Genomic DNA, 16,978 nt, shown 5'->3' with positions numbered 1-16,978 from the left:
CACGTGAACAAAACAGCTGGTGGCATTGTGGTAGTCTACTGATACTTGACTCGGGCAGAAAATTTTCCAAATGACTGGTATTGGAGATACCTATATGAATTTTTTAGCCTGCCTTTTATTCCTCAACGACCTCTTTGGTTTTAAAATGAATTTATCAAGAATTCTGTGGGGATATATTCCGATTTGTTTGAAAAACAAAACCTCTTGGCATCTGATAGTTTTAAAGTGAGGAGAGGTGGACAGCAAAGGTGAGCATTCCATGCATAATTGTATCCGGCCTTTCTCTGAACCAATATCGGTATTACTTCAATACAACTATACATGTATATGCTTTTATGCAGCAACTTGCGTCACCCAAAAATCCTTTCAATACAACTATATGTGCTCTGTGCAGCATTTACAAACAATTTCATCACAAATATTTATGTAGATATTTACTTCAGATTCACTTTTTAGACAAACCAAGGAGTTGGGGGGAAGCATTTACACCATTAGCCAATACCACTGGATTGTTCCATTGAAGAAGATCTTCTAGGCGTAACATTGGTGATGCAGGTGTTTTCAGATTCATTTTTATAGCTTGTGGGTCTTAAAATCTTGAGATAAATACTTTCTTGCAACGACATGCATATTAGTATAAATCCCACTTATACAGGTGTCGATGATTTGAGCACAATGTTAATGACCAATGTTAGACTGTAGTAATCCAAATTAAGTCTGCTACCATGCATCTACAATATATCCCAGCAAGGATTATGGTAACTGACCCTACTCTTAATAGATCATTTCATAACTCGGACAATCAAGCTTCCAAGACTTTAGTAGGTTGTTCAAACGTGAACCAAAACCTTAAGCTGGATTTGAATCTGAAGACCGATGCATTGCCAATAGAACTTAAAACCAGACCAGGATTATATACATTTTCGAACCTCTGGGAACAATGTTTATCATGTGTCTCAGAGACTTAAGTCAAAAATTCAAACACAGCTACAATTAAAATGTTGTTCTTCAGGAAGATTAAAATTTCTACACTGTCTTTACTGTGGAAATATTAAGCAACAATTTCATTTCCTTTTCTCTTTTTTTTTCTTTTACACACTTGCAATTTATGACACTGTAAATCTTAACCTTTTGAACCTATAAAGCACTTTTTGCAGCACAATTTATGCATACAATTATGAAAATGGTGCTAGAAATGATTTGTCATAAATGACGCAAGCTTTCCAAAATTGTGAACATTATTCCTTTACATCCCATAGTCACAGTGTTTCAAAATATTGGTTGCACATTCGGTTGATAAGGTTGAAAAAATCTGGTTAAGTCTTGATAAACAAACCCTGGGGCCGGCTGTTTAAAAGTGTATTAAAAGTTAAGTGAGGTTTAAATTTTAATACCACTCTTGGTTTAATACAAAACCAATGACACTTCAGTAAAGACTAAAGTTAATACTTAATTTAAATGTTAATATAATTATTAACAACTGGTCCCAGACTTAGCCTACAGCAGGTAAATTTTGAGCTCCAGGGTTAATATGTTTATACATGATGTAGTGAACCAAACACATTTGACAAATTTATGGGAAATGAGCTGTGTTTTATTTATCTCACAAAAATATAAACAGAAACAAGCACGTTCAATGCATCAAGCAATAATTTTCATGCCATTTTCTCTCCAAAATTCTCTATATCCCCATCATGAAAATATCCCTGAAAAATAAACTCTTTCCATTCTAGGACATGGATCTGTGACAATTTCCACAAACACATTTGAGGGGGGGATAAAGAGATAAGCACTACCATGTTTTGGTTCTGGACGAATTTCATTCGTATGAACAGACCATTGCATCAATTCCTTTGAATCATCCATCATACACATACTCTCAATGTGATTCTCCACTCCAACACTAAAATGAAAACCAAATAGATCAAAGATAAATGCAAGCTAAAATGTAACGCTTAGAGTATACATAGTGTATCAGTATATCATCTACATGTAGTTTGTACAAGGCTAAGATATAAATCACCTGTAACAATATAAACAGCTGGACCCTGATGGATTATGCTAAGTCTCAGTTATCCTTGATAGCACTACCACTTACACCTCAACACAACCACAGCAAAGATATTAATTACCGGGATGATAGGTAATATATGGTGAAGAATAAGGATAAATGACCAGCTTCAAAACAGCTGTTCTTTTTACATTGTGCATGTCATGCACTAAATACACATATCAGAAGACTCTAATATCAAACTTCACACAAACAAACAGACCACCAGTTGACAGTCATCATAACAAAACTGAAAAACAATTTCTGAACAAATCTGCTATAGAGGCTTTGACATTAACAGCAATGCTATCAAGAACCAAAACTAGTAATGCCCACAAGAAAATAAAGAAAAATTTTATTAGTGCTTCTGTTACCAGACAGTTGTCTGTGAACGCACTGGATAGGATATTGCAGATATAATAAGGCATTTACCTTGCATGTGAGATCAAAAGGGGAAAGGTTTACCATTTTCTAATCTCCCAAACAACTAATAATTCAGTAACCCACAGCATTTAAACAACACATCACTACAGTGAAAGAAACAGCAGGAGCTCCACAAACATTTTCTAGTTAAGAGCAATGAGTAACACTGGTATTTCCTTGGTAAGTTAGTCTCTGAACAACAGAGCTCAAATCCTGTTGACCTAGTTAAAGTTAAAGCTTAGTATCCTAAAAGCAATAAAAAAAAAGAATTTCAGAGAAATATTTTGAAAGAGTAGGACCACGAGAAAGATCATCAATAATAATCACAAAAAGATGTTTTCAGATATGAACTAATCCAATACATGTGTTCTAAAGTTAACAAGTAAAATACATGCACCATTTCTCATGACAACTGGTTGGATATATTGTCGAAATAAGACTAACAAAAAAATAACCGACTGACAAATGACATGGATATATTTTTTTTATGAAGTTGAAATTACTGTTAAATTGTTAGAAATCCTTTTTATGTCTGTCACCATGCTAAATTCTCCTGATCACATCAAAATGTAATTCAAAGTATGAAAATACTACTGATGGCATACAGGTAAGAACTATCCTTGTCAGAAATAGAACAACTGTTCAGAATTCAATTGATTTACCAACACTGTTGAATCCTGCAAAATGTCAATTTCTTTACACATCTGTATCAAGAGTAAAAATAACTGAACAATAATGAAAGATTATCAAAGTTGACTGCATGGAGGAATGTCTCTTCACACTGAGTGTACATCAGGTTGAACTTGTTAGCTCTGCGATGGAGTTGCTTAGTAAGTACTTTCCTTAATTCGGCCCCCATCACCCTCAGACACAAAACGCTTTCGGCCCCTACAATACAAAAGCATAATAATCTATTAAGCTCCAATAACTCTGGCATTGCTTGGTATGGACAGAATCTGAGAAAATTTAAAAAGATGTATATTCCTTGGTTGATATGCTACACTTCCCAGCTCTTGGTACACTACACAGCTCAAACTGTTCTGAATTAAACCTAAAATGAGCACAAAACAAAATTAAGTTCTTTTAGCAAATTCATGTTCCAAATGAAAAAAGTAAAGCTTCTCAAGACAGCTATTCAAAGTAAACATTTATTTATTTGATTGGTGTTTTACACTGTTCTCAAGAATATTTCCCTTATATGACGGCGGCAGCCAGCATTATGGTGGGAGGAAACTGGGCACACCTTCGCCGCACAAAGCAAATACACTTCACAATGAAAATGTCCAACAAGTCTACAGAGCTTTGAATAGGATCATTATTATGATCTAATGCCCACCTCTGTGGTATTTCCTTCACCAGGGCTTCAGTAATCACTTTTTCTCTCAGGAGAACATTACAAAACTTCTCCAGCAATATATAGGCAGCTGGCACATCAATACTGATTTCAGGCATTTCCTCAAACACACGACGCATTCCCTAAAAATAGCAAAAACAGAATGGATTTGTTTTTCCATTGTCTTCACGATAATTTATCACGTTGAATATCTAGAAAAGGTTACATTATTATTTTTACGCATCAACAGCTTCCCATCAGACTTTCAAACTTAAAACTTTTATGTTTAAATAAATGCTTATTCATTTATTTCACCAGTATTTTCTATCGTACTAAGGAATATTTCACTTACACGACGGCAGTCAGCATTATGTTGGGATGAAACCAAGCTAAACCCACAACCATCTGCAGCATTTAAGTATACATATATATACACAGTGTTCTCTGTCAATACTATTGTTCAATAGTATCCATGAAGCCATTTAATTTCGTATCAAATTAAGCAAAATGCAATAATGCCTCTTCTAAATTTTCCTGTTAAATATTTTACTTTCTGCCAACAAGCAGAAATGTAGGATAGGTGTGAGAAAGGTCAATGAATGTTGAACTGTGCGAAGTGGGCAGAATTCTCACCTGAGCCATTTGGTCAACAGTAATAAGAACAGAATCACAGAACAGTTTCAGCAGTTTGCTCATCATATTGGCCACCCTCTCAGAGGAATCCTCTATCACCATGACGACAGCCTGAGGGAAAGGCATACATCAGAATATTTAATACATAATCATGTATGCAGCAACATTGCAGCTTCGAATTCATGATCTGTAGGTTTAACCTGTATGAACACACTGCTGAATAGGAGTCACATGTACAAATGCATAAACCTTTAACTGCAGTGTACATACACAGACATACACAAAGCATTTTGTTTAAGCTGTCGTATTATATACATATCATTTTAGGTAAATGAAGGGCAAATTCAAAATAGCACCAAGCTTTTCCACATAAACAGGCAACATTGTCATAATGATTTATTTTCCACAAGTGTTGAAGGCTGTTCTCAGTGCCCTATACTCATATGTACAATGGATACATTTGTCTGACCCTAAGTGTAGCAGTACTTTTAAAATAAACTAGTGATCTGACTAGTTGGTATCCCTCCCCCTCTATCAAAAAAAGAGACTCCAGAGGTTGGGCTATAAACATACATTAATAGCACCCTATGAATAGAAATGTCCCCACACATGGTTGTCAATCTAAAAAGCCACTACAATACATCTACACACATACTTTTTCTGCATTAAATGATCTTATATTAACATTCAGCCAGTTTGTCTTCAAGCTGTCTGAGTCGAATATAAAGGACATCCTCTTAGTTTCAACCAGTTTACTGACTGTTAAGATTTATTTATTTTTTTTTAGTTTCACGTTGTACTCAAGAACATTTCACTGATATGACAGTGGCCAGCATTATAAAGACCCTTTTGAAGCCTAAGAGGAAGAGCTTGTCATATTAAACTTAAATTGAAGGCGTGTATGACTGATGGCACATTAACCCCAAATACATGCACATTCATTCACAGAAACACTTAACTAAGAATAACAAGGTAAGTAAATTTTACAAAAGCTTTCATTGTAAGTGGGAATACAGCAGCTGGGATTACCTCATAGACTAGTTCATGGTGGAAGTGTGGCACTTCAAGCTCCCTCAGGCACCTGGCAGCCTCCTCTAAGTCACCAGATGACAGATACTCCTTCAGTAACAACTTCATCTGGAAAGTAAACACCCATTCTTTACTGGTCAATACTCATGGCTGACAGAGGTGCTTTCCTGCTTCATTACCGGCTGATTCGGGTGTTAAGTAAGATGTATTGCAAAAGAAGAAATCTGCATATTTAAAAACTTTAAACACATATTTTAACATTTTGGGAGGATATGGGGATTAGAGGCAAAAACAATAAGACACATCAATATGTGTCATTTCTGAAGGATTTTGGCTTTTGGGGAGAAATATTCAAGCTAAAAAGCGTGACTACCTGCTTAATAAGGAATTTTACAGGACGGATCCCGCCACCAGTGCCCCACACATTGTCCAGCCGCACGATGCCATGTTTCATTTTGAGCAACACATCTGCCTTGTCCAGGGCTTTACTGGAGAGGGATGAAAATAAAACCATGGTAATCAACAACTACTGTACTAAAACGGTTTCACTTGCAAGTGATACATTCTGTGTAAAAATAAAATGGTAAAATATGCCTTAATAAGTAATGTGAAAAAGAGCGATTTTGCAGTGCCTTCTTCCATGTCTTCTATTTCCATCCACGACCATCTGCAAGTTGATAGCAGACTTTCCCACGCACGGCTGGAGAGGAAGCCAGCATAAGCTGGACTTGAACGTACAGCTACTGCATTGGTGGAAGGCTCCTGGGTCATTGCGCCGTGCTGGCGTGCAACCCCCGTCGGCCACGGAGGCCCCAACATGGTACTAAAAGCATTGCTTCACGTCATAACCTCAACATAAGAGTATATAGTTGAATGCACATATAACAGACCACATCTAGCTTACACACAGCCAGACAGGGTCCCTGGTATCCAGGGCTTCCATAATCTTTTTGATCGACAGGATGTCCTGAAAAGGTAGCCAGTTACCAGACAGAATAAATCAAGTAAAATATGGGCCTTGTTCAAACTAGACAGCTACCTGCTCAATTTTCAGCAGAAGTAACAGGCTGCAAGAAGCTGCTAATCGACTATTAATAAACCCCATATGTATCACATAATTGTTTTCAATATTCTCACCTTGCATGAGGACAATCCACTTTTCCTTTATAACTCAACACAAATTTGGGAGGGAGACAATCATCAGCAACAGCTCTTGCAATGAACTGGCCAACAACCTATAACCCAAACAACAAGCTCAGATCATCACTATAAAATGTAACCACAGCATTCAGCGTATGCTAGGATGTACATGCAGTTGATTTATATACTTGTTTCATGTGTGGTGTATGAAACCTGAGTAAACCACTAACATTTGGCAGGTAACTGACCAACTTCACCAATGTGTACGAGAGATTTTCACCTATGGCCGAGGTTCAGGTTGAACCATTATGTCTGTCTCAGCAATCTGAAGACAAACATCTAAACCTCCTTGGAACATGTACAAACTGTTCTAAAACTATATGTCGGTATTCTACACTGTAAGAGGAATACAATTCTACAAAAGGCGAAAAGTTTGCTATGTATTATCACAAGTGATAAAATCAATGACATAAAATATTCTCAATTCTTACAAAAGTCTTGGCTCAAACTATCTTTTCCCCTTTTGCTTTGTGTAGCCTCTTGACAAGATATTCAAATTGACTGTGAATCTGATCATCAGTAGTGAACTCACTGTGGGAGCTTCTGGTGTGTCGATTGTGAGATCAGACAGACTGGTGAGAACGCTGTCGAAGCCCTTTGAGATATCTTTGCCGCGAAGTGTATTTCCATACAGGTCAGAGATGAGTTGGGACGTAAGCTCCCTGTGCGTGGCTTTGCGGTCTAGAGCCATATTAATAGCCAGCTCTGTCACCTTTGGCTTGAGCTGACCAAGATTTAATCCTTGAAGGTTTTCCTAAAATGCAAACAAAATGAGGAGCACAATTAAATGACATATCAACATGTAGAGTACGTTTTGCCTTATTTGGTGAGGCATTAACTTAAAAGATCAGAATATCACCAAAATACATGCAGTACAAAATGACACTATATACATTTTACATGTGTCAGGGGTATTAAGACATAATCCAGTGACAATGAACTATCTCAGATGACAATATACTTGTATTTCCAGTAGACAGATTCCAACATGTACAACCTACATAAATGTAGATTTACTTGCAAATCTGACAAAAAAAAACAAAACAATAAATTTATTTTAAATTTATTATATACATGAATCACACAGTACTGCCATCTTGCCCTTATAATGAAAGGCTTACCTCCACTTCCCTGCTGTCACCATTCTCAAAATACTCTAACAGAAGAGGTTCCACAACCCTCTTCAGTTCCTCATCCGTTACTGGAGGTTCAATGGACTCAACCACATATTCATCCTGAAAATATGTCAAATGTGGAACTCAAGAAAGTTTTAGCACTCAAAGCTTCTCATAGCATCTAGCATGTCTGGAAGCAACTGAAAGTATCTGATCTGCAGCGAACAACACCAGACTCCGTAGTTGGCCAGTTTGCCCAGCTGAGCAGTTTGCACACAGCTGATTAATGATGTTTCACATGCAACAGTCACATTACTACATCAGAGCAGATGTCTCGAGTATTAGTTGACCAATGCGCAAATTGAATCTGGTCAGATACTGGTACATGTACATAACAATGTTCAAAACTGCAGAGCTTTCCCAAGCTTGTCCACCTTGCCAAGGGTCCCAGATGTTCAGGGTTAGAAGTCGTCCAAACAACACATCTATGTGTCTGACCAGCCACAAATCTACTCTTTTAATTACCAACCACATAATACCTTATAATAAACGTTGACACTAGCACAAGAATATAAAATCTTTAAGTGAAGTGAAATTTTATTTTATCACTGCTTGTGTGTGTGCTGTGTACGTCTATCATTCCTTACTTCCTCAAAGCCTTGATCCAAAATTCACCTCACTGGCAATTTACAGTACACATGCTATACACTATTTAAGATAAACACGGAACACAAACAAGAGGGCAGAGTTCACTATGGAGTTACCCTAAACAAATATTACATTTTACCCACAGCTCTACAGGAAATTCACACCAGATTTTAGCACTTAAGGTCCACATTTAATGTTTCAGATCAAGTTCTAAAAATAATCTAAGTGTGTTGCAAGCTCTCCCTGTAAGACTGATTGCAGACTTCAAATAACTAAAAACAGATCTGTCAACAGGTAAAGCTATTTAATGAGTTCTGGGCAGCTTGACCTAGTTCATGCTGCATCAAATACTGCCACATTATAAAGCCATTGCACCTCTAGGGCCCCGGATGTGAGTTGACCTAGAAACACACAAAACACCTATTCACTGTTCAAATCTAACTAGATTGTCTGAACAGTGACTGGGCAGCCCAGAAAGTGACAGCTTGGTGTTTAGTAAACAGAAAATGCCTGGATAGGAGCCAAGCATCCAACCTTATTGATTGAGCACAGGTGGGCTGATCTCAAGTACAGATTCGTCCAGTATGCTGAATATCACATGTAGCTTGAATTATATACCCTACACCGATGTTCAAATGACATCACTGACAACTTATTGGATATGTTAATTAAACTACGCTCATACATATGTACATATGTCCCTTGGTTCACAGGACCAGTGCATACATTTATACGTACACTGCATCTCAAGAGAATATGAAGCCTCCATGTAGAACACAGAAAAAAATGCCTATCACAGTTAAGGGTCATCAATAATATCAATAGAGCTATGAGTTCTGACCTAGGGCCCATATACATTACAGTTGTTAAATCTTCCTCATCCACAGTTTTGTGCGGCTAGATCCTTCTGTGGCTCACAACAAAGCCAACTCTATCTGCAGTTCACATTGTTCAGTATGTACACGTATGAAGGGAAGATACAAGGGCATATTCTGGTTTACAACAGGTTAAATTTCTCCAGTTCAGTCAAATGTGCAAGTAAAGAAATTCACAAATAAATTTAAGAAGAACAAAATCATGGTGAAGAAGAAAAACTTAATATCTTACATATGTGGGGAAGACATATCTACCTCTATACACAGTCATTCAGGCTACACAATCAAATATATAACAATCATTGAAATGTCATGTAGGAATGCAGACTAGCCCAAATTAGTTGCCCTCATACTCTAGTCTGTCATCTACAAGCAGCCATAAAGACAAAACAGTTGTCTTCAATTATGACAGGAGAAGACATACAAGTACACAGATCCTCACTACTTGCTCAGGTTGTGTACAGGACATTGACAGTGATAATGATAAAGGAAGAAACTTGGCCTCATATCTCATATCTATATCCTGGGAAGTCACGACCTCTAGTCCCACTAGCTCCAAGTTTAACTGTAAACATGCCCCATATACATGTATGTATCAGTTTTAGCTCAACACTCTTGATTTCAACTTTTGTAGCACAGCAGGGGGCTCATATCTGGAGAAGTCTTCTTTACTATAAACCTATAAACTTGGCGAGGTGCTTTTTTTTCTTGTTTTGAATCTTTTTTTTAAGCATTAAGGAGTCCTATACATATATGCTGGTACGTAACCTTGAGATTTTCATATTTCAATTGCACAATCATAACCTCGAGTAAACCAGGTCAAAACATTTGTTCTTTTTTTTTTTTACTTTGTCATCCTCAAAGTGCACATGCCATTAACTGAAATTCTCTCAGCAGAAAATTGTCTGAATTAATTGTGCATGTAAATATACTTAAACCATTAAGAGAAAACAATACATGTATCTCACAGGCCCACAAAGCCATTTGAGAAGGCAGACAGAAAGCTATAATTCTAGACTTACGCAAGAGGTACCTATATCATATCAACAGCATTGAACAGTTATCGTTATGTAATTTAACTGCCAAAATCAGTGCACTAATATTAATAAGCAGCCTAATGCCAAGTACATTCTGAAGATGCAAAGAACTGAACAAAAGCAGAAATGACATACATGTAAGTTGGGGATAACGCAGCACCAAGTCAACTTACAGGTATTAAAATCATTGTACAAAGTTTTGAGACACTACAAGATCCCCTTGACAACAGAGGGATATACAGCTTTTCTGGGCTCTCACCTCACTTTCAGAGTCGTAGTTGGGATCACCAGAATCTCTGCACTGGCCATCTTCAAACATTTCTATACCTGGCGTTCCCCATACTCCTTTACCACCCGCTCCACCTGGGGACAGAGACGCAAAGTGCAGCCACTGATCATACAGCTGAATGTAACTATGAAGAAGTGCATAGGCAGTCAAAACAGGTTGAAATATTTGACAGTGACTTAACCACGCCAATAAGACAAGATAATTTAATACTGAAAACAAACATATCAAAAACAAGAAAAAAGTTGTTCAAATATCTAAACTCTATATAGCCAAAGCATTAATGATAATGAGACGGGCACAAAATCTTTTTATTTATCTCTAGTCAATGTCTCCAGTAAGTTCATTATTGATTAAAATGATTTGAAAACCAGTTTAGATGTGGTGGAAATAGGGGATATCAAGTGGGCTGTGTTTGTCGCTTTTCTGCCTATACAAACTGTACATGTCCAAATTATACATGATCCTACAGATCTGCCAAGACCATCTCATAACACGTCCTACAGCAGACACTCATTTTTTCAGCATTATCCACCCACAGTTTCACTTCCATAATCTTTAAGCTTCATCAAAATATTTCTACACTTACTTATTTCATTGTACAAAGGTAAGCACATGCACCGAGAATAAAAACACACAGGAAGACTACTTTATCTGTTGTGAGTCTATGTGTTAGAAGTGCAATTAACCATGTGCTACAAGTGCAATTAAACATGTGTTACAAGTGCAATTAAAAATGCTCATGTGCTGGAAATGGGCATGTTCACGCATCTATAGCTCATAATGCCAGCAACTGATTGTTAATTAACATGTAGCTCCCTGAAATCCTGCAGTTACTCAAGTGGTATGATTAACATTAAATGTCTACCCACTGGTCCTAAATAGATATATTAGTTTCTTTAATAACACCGGAGATTGTTGTAAACCCTCAACCAGCACACACAGACAGAAATCAAACTATCAAATAGTGAAAAGTTACTAAAGTGACAGTAATACATGGAACCATATGATATCAGACCTAAACAACTCCTTTCCACTTTGGACAACTTGAAAGCTACGTATTGTTGAATACACACTGATGACCATGAAGGTGTCCACTCCTACATCTTCAACGATATCACCAGAATATGGGTTGATAAAACAGGGTTATAGGGAGACTCCTTCAAATTAACAGTCTAAGCCAAAGTACATTATAACATGCTGTTTCGAGATTCTTTACATAGGATGACAAAAGGTAAAATGCATTAGATGCTGAGCTTTCTAAAGAATCTGAAGTCAAGAAACAGAAAAATGTCTCCTCACACTTTCAATACAATTTAATGTTCACCAACTACATGCATTAACCCTTTCATCTCCATAGCTAGGTAAAAATTGACATGTACATGTATGTATATCCGGTTACAGTAACAAGCACGCGTTTGTGTAAATTTGGCCATGAATATAATTATTCCTAATGTATAATCTATAAGCAATGAACTGTGCAAAAATCATTAATTATTGCACTGTGAAATGTACTTGAGTATTTTATTTATCAGAATTTCTTACTACAGTTAGCTTATTCTGAAGAGCTTCCCAATGAGACATGCTGATGTCACAAGGGGGTGGCGGTGGGGGTGGGGGGGTCGTAAGATGGAGGTTGCTTAGTATTAAGTTAAGGGAGGTTCCAGGGATCTACCCATGGAAAACAGCTGCTTTCTAGAGGAACAAAGCCTGCTTTTGTCCCAAGCTTTTGTAAGATTTTCATCTGGTGAGATTATTATCTGAAAAATCTGAGAGGTTTCTGATATTAAAAATGAGGAAGATAGCCTGCTAGATCAGGAATTTATGCAATTACATTGCGGGCACAATCATATGAAGGTTCTCCATCTTATTTGTCCCCTAGCTCCTCAACCCACGTTCCATGTGAGTGAGTTAAGGGTGACTAGATTCATTCCAAAGGATCATCCATGTCCAATTAACATGTAAATATCACTTTAACATACTACCATAAATACTAATCATAATTCAATATCAACTGAAAACATGGGAACATATACACTCGTTCTTTTTCTTTTTTTTTCTTCAAAATCAGTAATGTCAACCCTTCAAACTAAAATTTAAAAAAAAATCACAATATTTTACTAACAAATGGGCCAGGGCAATGTATACAGAATGTGAAAAATGTTTACACAGGGGAATCTGGATAACACTGAATCAGTGGATGCATTACTAGGTCACAATAATAATATTATAATTAACAGTTTGGTTTTGTTTCCCTGCTAGCAGACCCACATGTTTCCTTTGTCATATACCAAATGCAGACAGTGCAGAAAACAACAAAGTTCTCCAGACACGGATGTTAGTTTATAAATGAAAACAAAGGTGTGAATTCTTCACTTTCACAATGCACTGCTTGTTTACAAACAAACCATTCTGCCGCATACCACGTGGTACTGGGTGTATTAAAAGCCTCATGCCGACTCCTGCATTTCTCTCAGAGGAAAAGCCGTGAGTTAACTACACCTATCTTCCCTCACCTGAAAGCTTATAGAAATTATAAACGTCTAACCGTCGGTTACAAAATTAGAAATAATATAAGGATTTTGTCAAATAAACCAAGATGACATCATCGTGATCAATACCTTTCTTCGGCAAACCTCGGCCTCTTCCGTTTCGGGATTTTCGACTATTTTTAGAAAATGCTGCACGGTTTCCAAGAGAACTAAAAGTTTGTCCTTCGGGATCAGAGTCAGACCTCATCAATTGCTTGCTTGGTCGTTTTGCCTTCTTAATAACTCTGTTACTTTTGGAACTGTCAAGCAACGCCGAGTCCGTTGTAGACCGCGGCAAGTTTCCGTTGAAGTCGTCAAACCTAAGCTCGCCATTTTCACCATTTTCGACCGCCTGGTGCTTGTTGTTGATGTTGCCTTGCTGCTGTACAACCTCCATTATCTCTCAAAGCTTCTTTCAGAATTACCCTGAACAAAACTCCAACTCTCTGTTGCAAGAGACACGGGGCTTACAAGTCAGCAGAGGAAGCTCAACAAAACTGTGGTGTAGCGTGAACAAACGATACTCACAACAAAACAGACATGAAATTTTTAACGCAACTTCGGCAAATCTCGGTTAGTCAGATGACCCGTTTCCTATGCTCTTATTGGTCAATGCTGGAGGTCAAAGATCTCGGTCACCTTGACCGTGTTGTTTTTCCTCGCGAGTGTTTGGCTGAGCACAGCTGACTATGTGGCTGATGTGGCCACCTTGCCGCTATTCTGGGGTCCTTAACCGTAGCTCTCCCCGCGCAGGAAAGATATATACATACCTGTGTATATATAAGTGCGTTCAAGCCGTTGTTTGTCATATTTGCTCGTTTGAAAGACGTGTTACGTTAGGTAGATAATTATGGAAGCTGTCAATTCAAAGCCATCGATTAAAGGATGTTGTGACTTTAGCTCAGTCTGCACTAGGACACTGTTGTTTGAGCATATGCAGAGCTACATGTGCATGCTGTATATTACAATACGTTATATATCCTACGATATTAATAGCCTTTGTACAGCGCCTTTGTTCGTATAGAAGGCTGTTCAGTCTAATACAACTTAACTACCCATAAATATATATATATATATATATATATATATATATATATATATATATATATATATATATGTATCTTAGGAGTTTTACCTCGTTCCATAAATAAATGTAAACCTTTAATTTATTAAATAAAATTCCAACTGGATGTTCGTTTTACCGGTAGTTTTTGTACAGTATGCCTTGGAGTCCAATACGGCATTTAATTAAAGCAAAGCTTCATAACACTTTCGTTTTTGCTTTTTTTTAGTATTTGTGGTTCGTGTAAATCCAGATCATGCTGGCTTTCTCTCCGTCCGTAGTCGGTGTGAAGATAGGCCAGCAAGATACGGATGCATGGTTGGACGTGACTTTCCCCCAGGCTCTGCCCATTGTCCCACATTACATGTGCTGGCCGCCGTCATATAAATTGAAATATTATTGAATACGGCGTAAAACAGGAGTTAAATAATAAATAAATGCGGTAAATATTTTATACCTTAGAATCCATATGAAAGTAATATATGTTAATGATGATGTCATCACAAGTATTGTATGTATATTGAACTCAAGTTTTGCACATCTGCCTATATATAAGGATTCCAGCGTTGATGTCGTGTGTATACCCGTGAAGTTAGCTCCCAGTTCCAGGTCCCCGGTTAGACATTCAGAAAGTAAATTTGTTCCCAGTTCTCGGTTCCTGTTGTGTGGTGCATGCGCACATTTATCGTGAATTACAAAACTCATTATTTAGTCTTTCGAGTATTAGAATCATTATAGCTGTAAGTGTTATAAGGCAAATATCGGAAAGAGTAGGTATGGGAACCACAGAGTTCATGTTTTTCACACATCCACGCCATATCAAGGTAAATGCACTTAATTGTATTGAAATGAAATTTTTACATTCAGAGTTGGTATATGTGTCTTCTACAGGCGAGCCCTTTATATTTTACACCCGGTAGCAGTGCGACCAAGCCTACTTTCATCTGTGTTAATGTCATATATAAATGATGTGGTTACAAATTCAAGTAACTCTATCGACGTATATGTACTAATACTTAATTAGTCTTAATAGCATAGATGGTATACATTAGGTGTGTGTTCTACTCCAGCTGTATGTAGGCGTTTGTAATGTTTTTTGGGAATAATCAACAACAACGGAGTGTAAGACTGATTAATATACCCTCAGTTATTGTGAAACAAATAGTTAGCATACACTCGCTTAGTGCTCATTTACAGATTAATTTTAGTGAATACATAATTTCACAATATATATTCCCAATTTAGACACATTTTATACTTTTTTTTGTTTTCATTTTTACATTTTACGTTCTGCATGGTGTTTAAACATATACACATATGTGGTCATATATTGGGTTTAACAAAATTACAAACCTTGATATCGTTTGGCTTCAGTTTCTATCGTGAGTTCAGTGTAATGCCAGGCATATAAACCAGGCTGCGGCCATTCAAAGATTCACGAGTACAGCGCTGAACATCAATCAATAAATAAGTACATATTTCACGTATATGCATGTTTATGACGAATTACATGTGTTTTATACATGAAGTTCCAGCTGTGAAAAGAGCATACTGTATGCATAATCCTTCATGTATACCTCATGTATATATGCTACATCTTTAAAACGCATTTAAATTATAGCATATTTGTGCACTGTAGGCCTACACCGTAACAGGACAATTCCGTTTGATGTCTTCTTAAATGCACGCATATGGTATACCTTCTCGCCCAGAATAAGATCTAAACATACTTATAGCATCATAATATGTATTTATTTACTTATTTGACTGTTGTTTAACGCCGTACTCAAGAATATTTCACTTATACTACCGCGGCTGGCATTATGGTGGGGGGAAACTGGGCAGGGCCCGGAGGAAAACCACGATCATCCGCAGGTTGCTGGGAGACCTTCCATGGCCAGCATCATAAAATGTTCGTCACCAATTAATGGAACAATGGGGAAAAACATGCCATTCCTATGTATACGAACAAATATATATTCATCGGGGAGATTCAAAGCCTTCCATAAGCATGGCCATTGATATTATAAGGATATCTGACTAGTAACTGAATAGCTCTTCTCTGACGTACAAAGGCATGCGTGCATGCACTTATATATATATAATCTGTGCAATACCACATACATGTTTGGCTTGCTCTTCAGATTCCAGTGAAGTTTGCATGTCCTGTATAACTAAGAAGTATCAACGACCATGCTGTAGGCCTGAATATGTAATAGAATCAAATGAATACGGCGGAAAACACACATATGTATGCCAAAATTTCAAATGTGTTAATTAAAGAACTATTCAATAAAAGAGCAGTAATCGAATGAATGAATGATTATGGCTTAACGCCACATTGTCAGTATTTCAGCCATGTCGTGGCGAGAACATATTTGCACCATGCAGGAAGCCGTGAATGGTTTTCGATGTGATAATGAAAATATTCAAAATGAAATAAAACAGACAGACATGTTTAAGGCTAGTTAAGAGAACCAAACCTTATATGATTAAAACTCGAAAACTATGATCGAAGATACTGACGAACGCCAGGCATGCAGATGGGCCATATGGATTATCAAGTTTTGGCCTAGAGAGACCTTGGCTTTTCGTTTAAATTTGGCTGTTTCATTACTTTTTAATCAAGCGTAAAACCACACAAACGTACTTGGCTTGTATGGTATGTTGCCGTATAGCGTTTGTATGTCCGTCACGATTTGTCCATATCAAGTAAACACTTGGAGTCTTGAAGGCATGTAACCACTATAAACAA

General features: G+C 37.2%; 1 protein-coding gene across 1 annotated transcript; it reads right to left on the bottom strand.

Annotated features, from left to right (window-relative positions):
* Positions 1 to 1,572: 1,572 nt before the first annotated feature.
* On the bottom strand, positions 1,573 to 13,732 carry LOC135468116 (programmed cell death protein 4-like). The gene is made up of 10 exons (XM_064746186.1): positions 13,251 to 13,732; positions 10,603 to 10,706; positions 7,790 to 7,903; positions 7,201 to 7,422; positions 6,606 to 6,703; positions 5,842 to 5,956; positions 5,469 to 5,576; positions 4,440 to 4,550; positions 3,810 to 3,949; positions 1,573 to 3,361 (listed from the first exon to the last, which is right to left on the bottom strand). Exons 1-10 carry the CDS (start codon positions 13,555 to 13,557, stop codon positions 3,301 to 3,303), a joined length of 1,380 nt encoding a protein of 459 aa, XP_064602256.1. The 5' UTR covers positions 13,558 to 13,732; the 3' UTR covers positions 1,573 to 3,300.
* Between the last annotated feature and the right edge of the window lie 3,246 nt (positions 13,733 to 16,978).

This window comes from Liolophura sinensis, chromosome 6, assembly GCF_032854445.1.
Source record: "Liolophura sinensis isolate JHLJ2023 chromosome 6, CUHK_Ljap_v2, whole genome shotgun sequence".
Taxonomy (NCBI): Eukaryota; Metazoa; Mollusca; class Polyplacophora; order Chitonida; family Chitonidae; genus Liolophura; species Liolophura sinensis.
Note: the sequence above shows the minus strand (reverse complement) of the source record. Positions and strands in the feature narration are given on the sequence as shown.

Bases quoted from the DNA above. Each gene is read 5' to 3' on its own strand.
- LOC135468116 (XM_064746186.1), bottom strand. From the start codon at position 13,557: ATGGAGGTTGTACAGCAGCAAGGCAACATCAACAACAAGCACCAGGCG. The intron at 7,423-7,789 runs GTAAGCCTTTCA...TTTGCATTTTAG, and splicing joins GTGACAGCAGGGAAGTGGAG to GAAAACCTTCAAGGATTAAA. The intron at 5,957-6,605 runs GTGAGAATATTG...ATCCCTCTCCAG, and splicing joins GTGGATTGTCCTCATGCAAG to TAAAGCCCTGGACAAGGCAG.